Source organism: Penaeus vannamei, chromosome 34 (assembly GCF_042767895.1).
Source record: "Penaeus vannamei isolate JL-2024 chromosome 34, ASM4276789v1, whole genome shotgun sequence".
NCBI classification, from domain to species: Eukaryota; Metazoa; Arthropoda; class Malacostraca; order Decapoda; family Penaeidae; genus Penaeus; species Penaeus vannamei.
In genome coordinates, this window is record NC_091582.1 from 24,713,869 (window position 1) to 24,725,209 (window position 11,341).

Here is an 11,341-nt window from a genome sequence, read left to right on the forward strand (position 1 = left end):
TATCCCCACTCTTTACCTTACCCCCTTCCCCCTACTCCTCCCTCCCTCCTACCCCCAACCCCCTCCCTAACCCCTGCCTCTCGCCCCTCCTTCCACCCTTTCCCCACTCCCTTCTCCCCCCTACCCCATCCCCCTACCCCCTCCTACCACCCCTACCCCATCCTGACCCCCCCTAACCTCCATCCTTCCACCCCCCCCCCCTCCGATCGTCTGTGTCACAATCGAGGTCAAGACAGGTTAATCCCGCCCACCCGTCGACAGGCTGACACCGGGGTATTCTCTCCGATGGCTGCAGATGGACAGGACGGGACTCAGAGGGTGAGAAAGGGAGGGAGGGAGGGCAGGGTGGGGTGGAGGGGGAAGGGAAGGGTAAGGGGGAGGGTGGGAAGGGAGGGGAGAAGGGTAAGGGGGGATGGTGAGAAAGGGAGGGTGGGAAGGGAGAGAGGGAGGAAGGGAGGGGGGGGGAGGGTAAGGGAGTTGGAAGGTTGTTGGGAAGGGTAGAGAGGAGGGGGGAGGGAAGTGGTATGGTGATGGAAAGGGGAAGGGAGGAGGAAGTAAGGGAAAGGGTAGGGGTGGGTGGGAAGTGGGGACTGGTAGGGAGGTGGGAAGGTTGTTGGGAAGGATAGGGAGGAGGGGAGGAAATTCAGGGTAGGATGAGAGAAGGGAAGGAGAGGGTTTGGGGGAGAAAGAGGAGGGTTGGGAGAGAAAGGGAGGGAGGGGGATTAATTGGGAGGAAGAAGGACGAGAAAGGGGGGGGAGGGGAAAGGATTTGGGAGGAAGGAGAGGAACTGAGAGCAAGCAGAGAGAGAGAGAGAGAGAGAGAGAGAGAGAGAGAGAGAGAGAGAGAGAGAGAGAGAGAGAGAAGAGAGAGAGAGAGAGAGAGAGAGAGAGAGGAAAGAGAGAGAGAGAGAGAGAGAGAGAGAGAGAGAGAGAGAGAGAGAGAGAGAGAGAGAGAGAGAGAGTGAAGGGATGAAGCGCAAGAGGTTAGGGAGGGGAGGGTGAAAGGGAAAAGAAAGAGGAATAGGAAAGAGAGGGAGTTGTTAAGGGGAAGGAGAGAGGGAGGGAAGAGGGGGAAGGGGGGATAGGAGAAGATGGATAGGTGGAGATGGATGGAAGAAATTAGGGGATTGACGGTGAGTTGGAATTCAAAGGGTTTGTAGGAAGGGGAAGAAATAAGGAGAAGAAAGGGGAGAGGAAAAGGAATAGAGGAGAGGATAATGTGGATGAGTGAAGGAGAGGGGAAGAAAAGGGAGATAATGAAAGAAGAGAACGAAGTGTAGGAAAAAGATAAAGTGGAAGAGGAAAAGAAGGAGAAATAAAGACGAAATGAGTCAAGAAAAAGAAAAAGGAGAGAAGGATAAAGGGAGAGTAGGGAAAGGGTAGAATAAAGGGGTGAAGCAGATACACTAAGTGGCGAGGAGAGGGGGAGGAGGAGGGGGAGTGGGGGGGAGGGGGACTAACAGAGCCACGTGAAAGAGGAGGATAGTGAGGAGAGGAGGGGAGGGGAGGAGAGGGGAGGGCAGGAGAGCAGGGGTTGGTAAGGAGGAGGAGGAGGAGGAGGAGGAGGAGGAGAAGGGGGGGGGAGGAGTCGTTGGTATGAGTTGATAGAAAGGGGAAGCATGAAGTCACCTGATGTGGGTAATGGATTCATTATATTTTGTTGGGGGAAAATGGAGAAACTAGTATATGTAAATACACACACACTCACACACACACACACACACACACACACACACACACACACACACACAAACACACACACACACACACACACACACACACAAACACACACACACACACACACACACACACAGACACACACACACACACACACACACACACACACACACTCACACTCATATATATATATATATATATATATATATATATATATATATATATATATATATATATATATATATATATATATATATATATATATATATAGAGAGAGAGAGAGAGAGAGAGAGAGAGAGAGAGAGAGAGAGAGAGAGAGAGAGAGAGAGAGAGAGAGAGAGAGAGAGAGAGAGAGATAGAGATAAACACAACGACACCAACACACAAACATACAAACGCCCCCACCCCCACCTCCTCCTCCCTCCCCCAAAATCCACCAACCCCCAACCATGAAATTCCTCACCGACCGAAAATACTTCACCCCCCTTACCCTTCCCCTCTCCCTCCCTCCCCCTCCCCTACCCCCCCTCTTTAACACTCCCCCTGCCCCCTACCCCTTCCCCTCTCCCTCCCTCCTCCCCCTACCCCTACCCCCACCCCTCCTTCCCCCCTCCCCTCCACCCCTCTTTCCCCTCCCCCCACCCCTCCTTCCCCCTCCCCCAGCTAAGGTCATTCCGGAAAACTTAGGTCACGTGATGCTCTTAATTCTCTCATCCGGTCACAGCATCAACAACATCTGCTTATCTCGGGGTCTTCGTTACGGATGCTATCGATGCAGATAAAGAATAATAACGAATAGAAAAAAGAAGGAACTTAAAAAACAACTAATAACGAAATTATGATGATTATGAAAATATTGATAATAATGATGATAAAATCGTTAATAATGATAATGATGATAATATTGTTAATAACAGTGATGATAATAACAATGTTGATAACGAAAAGGAAATTAATAACTATGCTGATAACGAAAAGGAAATTGATAACAATAACAAGAATTATTCTAATAACAAAGTTAATAACGATAATGATAATAATGGTAATGATAATACTAAGGATAATATTGTTAGTATTGTATTAGTGTTAGTGCCAGAGAAGAATGTATATTAGTGTTAAAAAAAATAAATACTAGTTTTGTATTAGAAAGGAATGGATATTAGTGTTCTCCATGCTTCTAGTTCTTATTTTCCCCCTATTTTCCTCTCTCCTTTCTTTCTATTCTATATCTCCATTCTTCTAGATCCCCCTTTTCACTAATTTCCTTCTTCTTCTTCTAGTTCTCATTTTTGTTTTTCTAAATTCAACCCCTTCCTTATTCTTCCGCCCCCCCCTCTCGTCCTCCTTCGCCCCCCCCCCTCCCCTCACAGTAGCACTTCCGGTCCTCCCAAAACTGTCTTTTCACATATTTATGGACAGCGTGACATCACTTTTAACACCTCTTCTCCCCTCTCATGACTGACAGCTGATGTCATGCAAAACAGCTGCTTGCACGACTAGGAGGGAGGGAGGGGAAGGGGGAGGGGGTCAGACATCTGGGTGTGTGAAGGGGGGGTGATATGGTGGGAAGGTTAGGGGGTAGGGGTATAGGGGAGGGGTAGAAGGGAGGGTAGCGGAGGGGGGAAGGGCAATATAGTGTGTTCTAGAAGGGAGGAGTGAATTATTATATTCGAATTAATAAATTAATAAATCAATGCATTATTGATGGTGATAGGTGTGATGCTAATGAATATTAAAATGATGACAATCATAATGCTGATAAAAATTAAAATGATGATGATTATAATGCTGATAAAAATTAAAATGATGATGATTATAATGCTGATAAAAATTAAAATGATGATGATTATAATGCTACTGAAAATTAAAATGATTATAATCCTGGTAGTCATTAGAATAATGATGCTAATTATTATGATATTGATGATGATATTATTTATGTGGTTAATATTTTTTTAAATAATAATTACGTTGTCTATACTGAACATTATTTTTTCATTTGACTTGTACATTGAATAGATGTGATACACAACAATATAATCAGATATTAAAGGATTCAAAAGTGATCATTATTAACAATATTACTATAATAAGAGAGATTAATTTACCATTGATGTATTTAATCAACACAATAAAAAGATAAATGAATATAAAGGCACAGAAATCACACAAGAGAATTTAAAAAAAAGATACTTAGACATTTCTTTAGACAATCTTTCAAAAAGGCACAAGTAAATCTTTGAAATATTTAGACGAATTTCCATAAAGGTATACTTTATTAATATCAAGATGCATAAATTTAAGGAAATCAATCTCTTTTAACAATTACTGAACATCTTTGAAATGTTTAAACGAATTTCCATAAAGGTATAATTAATTTACTTTAACATACATAGATTTAAGGAAATAAATCTCTTTAAACAATTACTAAGCATTAGGCAGGGAAGGCACATGGACGGTCACCAATACATCAGCTGTTAAAAGGTCACCTCCCACTACCCAAAGGTCAAATCAGGTCACTTCACACCTACTCAACAAATTCAACGAGTAAAACCGGAACCAATATAATGTTTTGAAACCGGAAGTAAGAATATTATCTAAAGGGAAATTTTAATGGGATGAAAATAGGGAAAATTAGAACTTAGATTCTTTTTTATTTAGATCGGAAGGAAAGATTTAAATTGATGTGATGAGAAGAGAAGAGGGGGGGGGGGAGGGGGGAGTAAAGGGGAGAGGAATTTAAAAGAAAAAATGGGAACTAGAAGAAGGAGGGAGGAAAATAGGGGAAGAAGTGAGAACTAAAAGGATGGAGAAAGAAAATAGAAAAAAGAGAACAAGAGGAATGAAGGAAAAAAATATATGAAATAAGGATAAGAATGTCGAAAATGTCGGAAATCGAAGCCTAAATATGATTTTTTTTTAGATCTGAAGTAAAATTATTTAATGGAGAATTTGGTATGTTGAAATATATAATTTTCATAAAACCGGAAGTAAAATTATTTTAAAAGAAATCTTAATATGACGAAATATATTATTTTCCAAAACCGGAAGTGAAATTATCTAATGGGAAATTGTAATATGATGAAGCATATTACTTTATAGAACTAGAAGTCAAATTATTTAAAGGAAATTTCAATATGACGAAAATAACGGAAATTAAAGGGAAATTATCATGAATAGAATTACTGGTGTCCATTGGAGATTATGTCATCATTATCATTATCTGTCATTTTTATTGTTATCAATTATCCTTATCATGTTCATCATCCTTACTATGCGCATATGTTTGATTGGACATTTTAAATCTTTATTTTGGTTGTATTTTTGACATGAATATATATCCTTCTCAAAATTATTTTCTTGGGAACTTATGATATAAAAGTAATTTATTCATAGGCAGAATCAAAATTCTTTTTTCTCGTGGATTGATGTAGAAAATACAATGATAACTAATGGAAAAAATCAGTCATATATCTAATTTATCTTGTGGATAGATGTTGAAAATACAACGATATCTAATAAAAAACAGTGTTATAGATCTAAATATAGAATCTTGCTAATTGCAATAAGAGAAAAGATGATTTTAGAAAATTCATTACAATTATGATTTTTGGATTATCTAAATAGGCCTACACCTGACCAATCAGAAAGTAATCAGCATTCATATGGGACATGAAATAAAATATATATCACAAATTCACAAAACGAACACGTGACTTTTATAAATAGATGAAAATAGACAGATATTCCTATACTCCTGACATGACACCTTCAACGACCTCCCAGGAGCATGGAGGAGAGTGGGGGGGGGGGTAAGGAAGGGGTGAGGGGGAGGGGAAGAAAATGACGAAGGGGGGGGGGTGCAAAGACAGAAGGGGCGGTCAGAGAGGAGGGGGGGGCAGAGGGCGTGGAAGAGGGGGAAGGGGGTGATGTGGAAATAGCTTTTGGTTGGGTCAGTGAATGTGGTGGAGTGTGTGGTATACGAGATAGAGTAATTTGGAATTTAATAGAGAGACAGAAACTCACACACATACACACGCAGATAGATAGATAGATAGATAGATAGAGAGAGAGAGAGAGAGAGAGAGAGAGAGAGAGAGAGAGAGAGAGAGAGAGAGAGAGAGAGAGAGAGAGAGAGAGAGAGAGAGAGAGAAAGAGAGAGAGTGAGAGAGAGAGAAGGAGAGACACAGACAGAAACAGAGAGAGAGGGAAAGACACAGACAGAAACAGAGAGAGAGACCCAACCCCAAATGCCCCCATACCATACTACTATCCAATCCACCCCCTCCCCACCGCCCCCCTCCCCCTGTCCCGAAAAATCAAATCTGACCCTTAACAATTTGACCCAGCCCCCTCCTCTTACCCCCCCCCCTCTTGCTCTCGAACTGAAAGCTAGGTCAATGATACACCTCCCTTCCCCCTCCCCTCGTCCCCCCTCCCCCCTTTCAAAAAAAACGTACCGATTTTCGCCTCCACCCCCCCGCCCTTCATTAGCACCGGAAGTCTGCCATAACCGGAAGTGCCAACGAATCGTGACGTCATATGACCAAAGAGGAATTTTGAGTGACAAGGAAGCCATCTGTCTGCCTGTCTGTCTGTAGAGGCGTCTCCGATTAAACGGGTCTTTGTGCATTCTTCTCGAAATTCCGAAATTCCGAAATTCCGAAATTCCGAAATTCCGAAATTCCGAAATTCCCATTCTCGGGAATCTTCGGGGAGGGAAATGGTTGAGGAAAAGGATCCGTTGGAATCTAGGAGAAGGAGAAGGAGAAGGAGAAGGGGAAGGAGAAAGAGAGAGAGAGAGAGGAGGAGAACGAGAAAGAGGGAGAGAAGGAGGAGAAGGAGAAGGAGAAGGAGAAAGAAGTAGAAGGGGGAGGAGAAAGAGAGAGAGGAGAGGAGAGAGAAGGAGGAGAATGAGAAAGAGAGGGGGGAGGAGAACGAGAAAGAAGGAGAGAAGGAGGAGAAGGAGAAGGAGAAAGAAGGAGAAGGAGATAGAGAGAGAGAGCGAAAGAGAAAGAGAATGAGAAGAAGAACAGCAATATAACACAAAATATATAACACAAAATATATAACAACAAAGTATATAACAACAAAGTATATAACAACAAAATATACAACAAAATACATAACACCAAAATAACACAATACATAACAAAAAATACCAAACATACACCCACAAAATCCCTAAATCACTCACAAACATCCACATCCACACACATTCCACATACATAATGAAAACCAATGGAGGTCAGATATCGGAGATGACACAGCATCCAGGGAGGAGGTCATGTCATATACTAAAATATATCGCATATTTTCTTTCTTTCTGTGGCTGTTGAAGTGAAGTGATAATGAGAGTAGTGGTTGTTAATGACGGTGATGATAAATGGTAATGATTGATAAAGATGATGATGATAGTGATGATGGTGGCGATAATGATAATCATGATGATAGTAGTGGTAATAGTAATGATAATGTTAATAATAATATAGAAAATCATAATAACAATGATAGTGATAATAACAATGATAGTGATAATAACAATGATAGTGATAATAACAATGATAGTGATAATAACAATGATAGTGATAATAACAATGATAGTGATAATAACAAATAGTGATAATAACAATGATAGTGATAATAACAATGATAGTGATAATAACAATGATAATTATAACAATGATAATTATAACAATGATAATTATAACAATGATAATTATAACAATGATAATTATAACAATGATAATTATAACAATGATAATTATAACAATGATAATTATAACAATGATAATTATAACAATGATAATTATAACAATGATAATTATAACAATGATAATTATAACAATGATAATTATAACAATGATAATTATAACAATGATAATTATAACAATGATAATTATAACAATGATAATTATAACAATGATAATTATAACAATGATAATTATAACAATGATAATTATAACAATGATAATTATAACAATGATAATTATAATAATAATAATAATAATAATAATAACAATAACAATAATGACAAAAAAATGATAATAGTAATAATAGTGGAAACAGTAATAACAATAATGATGATGATAATGGTAATATTGATAATAATGATATTAAAAATAATGATAATGATGATAATGATAACAATACCAATAATAATAGTAATAATAACAATTACTATTATTACTATTATCATTATCATTATAACTATTTTCATCGTTATTACTAACATTATTATCAGTTTTACTATTATCACTATCATTGTTACTATTATGATTTTCATCATTATCATTATCTAAAAACAATAGGAATGACATTATCATAACAATGATAATAATGATAAGGTGCTGTCACGAACGATATGTAAATGTCGATAAAAAAGATAATGTTAATGATGAAATATTAATCGCAAATAAGAAAAGATGTTTATATCTATACGCACAAGAAAGTATATAAAATAATAACAACTTTGAAAGTATTTGCAAGAATATATTATATATTTTTTCTAAATTATTTTTTGTTTGAATTGTTTGTTATCTTTCGATGTTCTTTATGGTTACCGAAATTTATTCATATATACATTTCTTTTAAAGAATATTAAAGAATAGAATGTTCAACATATGTTCATTATTTCTTAATGACGTGAGACTGATTCAGTTGAATGTAACTAAACGTGACAATATCTAGATAAAGTAAATTAAATATCCACGCTCAGCTATACATAACTTTAATAATATCTAAATGTCTAAACCTAATAAACTACAAAAGATTGATATGTTACAGTGAAAATATATTCAGAAGTATAATAATCATAATAACCTATCGATTTCAACCCAACACTAAACTACCTTCAACTTCTTTTACTAATTAAACAAACGCATAATGATAATGACCTATCTATTTCATCTCAATATTAAACTACCTACAACTTCTTTTACTAATTAAACTTTTCCTCCATAGAAACGCCAGTAAGTTAAAAACCCACGCCCAGCTATAAATAATAAAAAAAAAATTAAAAGTTTAAATCTAATAAACTACAAAATTCTAAGATGTTACAATGAAAATACATTCAGAAGTATAACAATGATAATGACCTATTTTTCAACCCAATATTAAACTACAACTTATACTAATCATTTTTTTCCTCCATAGAAACAACTGTGAATTAAAAATCTACGCTCAGCAGATACATAACTTTTTTAAAAATCTGAATCTAATAAACTACATTTTTTTTAAGATGTTACAATGAAAATACATTCAAAAGCATAATGATAATGACCTATCTATTTCATCTCAATATTAAACTACCTTCAACTTCTTTTACTAATCATTTTTTCCCCATAGAAAAAACAGTAAGTTAAAAATCCACACGGCGATAAATAATTTAAATAAATCTAAAAGTCTAAATCTAATAAAATACAAAATTTAAGATGTTACAATGAAAATACATTCAAAAACATAATAATAATGACCTATTTATTTCATCTCAATATTAAACTACCTTCACCTTCTTATTCTAATTAAGCTTTTTCCTCCATAGAAACGCCTCCATTAATAAAGTCTTCGATATTCCCCCTAAAAAAAGAATTGAAAGGAACTATAACAAAGACGAAAAAAGGGTCAGAGGTCATAAAACCCAAAGCGAACCGAATTGTGTGTATTGACCTTTTCTGAGACAAGGTCACATCAGGTCAACCAAGGCTCATTAGGTGACAGACGTATTGTAATTACCCAGTTGTTTGTGTCTCGGGTTTTTATATTTTATTTTTCATACATTTCTTCATTTTGGTTTTGTCTTCTTAAATTTTCATATGAAAAAGATCGATTTTGGAAGAATGTTATGATCAAATTCAAGTCTTTGTCTTAGAATATTATTTATTTTGAATATATGGTGTAAATTAATTAAGTACATCTTTTGTCGTTGTACAGTAATTTGAGTTGTACATTCCTGCGCTCAGACAGTAAGTAAATTAAGGACAGATATGAACTACGGGTGTTGCCTGATGACCTTCCTTTGATTAGGTTTTGATGAATTGTATTGTTCTAAATCAAGTGTCTGTTCTTATTTATTCTTTTTATGTATTGTGATTTATTCTCCTTTTAGATTATGTAAGTTATTTTTCGTTTTTCTTTTGGGTTTGAAAGATATCTGGATCATTTACCGGGTTTAGAAATAGGGTCGTTGGCAACCGCACGTATGGGAGCAGCTTCTCCTCTTCTAATTGGTCCAAAGTCGGGCCGTGATTGGCCGACGCTCGCTTCGCCCCGCCCCCTGACCTGAGGTCGCGGCGTATATAAGCCCCAGAAGACGACTCGAAAGGCAGAACATTTTCGACTGTGAGTCCTCCTCCACCAGTGCTTGTGCTTTGAACAAAAACAAAAATGGAAAACACGTCCGTCAATAAGCCAAAGTTGTCCTTCGGGATCGACGCCATCCTGGGCCTGAGCGAGCCCGCCACGCCCCCGCGCCCCAACTCCTCCTGCAGCGTCTCCAGCGACAGCTCGGGCGTCAGCCACGACTCCGAGCGCTCCCTCAGCCCCGACGTGCCCTTCTACCCCCGCCTGCAGCACCACTGGGCGCCCCCCGCCCACGCCGTCGTCTCGCACCACCACGCCCACCCCTACCTGTCCTTCGGCAGCGTGTCGCCGACGGAGGGCCACCGCGACCTGCCCAAGCTGCCCGGACCCGTCCTGCGGCGCCACAAGGCCAACCGCAAGCCGCGCACGCCCTTCTCCTCGGAGCAGCTGATGAGCCTCGAGAAGAAGTTCCGCGAGAAGCAGTACCTGAGCATCGCCGAGCGCGCCGAGTTCTCCGCCTCGCTCAGCCTGACGGAGACGCAGGTCAAGATCTGGTTCCAGAACCGCCGCGCCAAGGACAAGCGCCTCAAGGAGGCCGAGATCGAGCGCCTCACCCGCCCTGTGTACCCTGCCTACGGCGGCCTGCTCCCCATGGGCGGCCCGCTGCCCTCGCTGCACCTCCAGCAGCCCATGACTCCCTTCTTCAGGTGATCGCCTGAGTCTCGACCCCGTCTCCTGAGCCTCAGCCTCCTAGTCGGCGCCCTTAGTCGCCTCGCCCAGTGAAAGCATCCCTCCGCACACGGTAAGTTGACCTCTATTGACCTTCCACCCAATTCCGAAATAACTTCATCCATAATCTTACTTTCAAATACATCCCCTCGATTCCTCCTGAACAGCCGACTTATGACGTTTTCTCCTCTTCTGCAGACTTCCTGTCGAGATCTCTCCCCACGGACTCCTCAGATGCCCCAGAGTCGGGTCCCCGTGATGCCCAGTGCGCTAAGACGGCCTTCGCTTCCTCGTCGGACTCCTCGAAGATGCCCCGACGTCTTGGGTAGTTTTACAAGACGTTCCTCCTTCTCGTCGTCTTCGTCTGACTTTTGCTTTACATATATGATGTTTCTTGTACGTTTATATGAAAAGATCTTCGTTATTTGAATAAAAAAAGAGTTTTTAAACATATTTCTATGATTTGTACCCAACAACTACCTTGCGAATTGACAAGAATATCCAGAACTAAAATTTTATAGGCAAAGGTTATAAATGATGTAGCATATATCAACTTTGATGGAAACAGATCGTTAAGAACAGTCTATTAGAGAAATATGTTAAAATATTTGATGATATGTTTATGATATACATC

The 11,341-nt window shown here is 39.2% G+C and overlaps 1 protein-coding gene across 1 annotated transcript; it reads left to right on the forward strand.

The window, feature by feature from the left end:
• The first annotated feature begins 9,992 nt into the window (after window positions 1-9,992).
• On the forward strand, window positions 9,993-11,138 carry LOC113806466 (homeobox protein MSX-2). Its single transcript, XM_027357607.2, has 2 exons — window positions 9,993-10,780; window positions 10,906-11,138. The coding sequence occupies exon 1, from the start codon at window positions 10,063-10,065 to the stop codon at window positions 10,687-10,689; it is 627 nt and encodes a 208-aa protein (XP_027213408.2). The 5' UTR covers window positions 9,993-10,062; the 3' UTR covers window positions 10,690-10,780; window positions 10,906-11,138.
• Window positions 11,139-11,341: the final 203 nt, after the last annotated feature.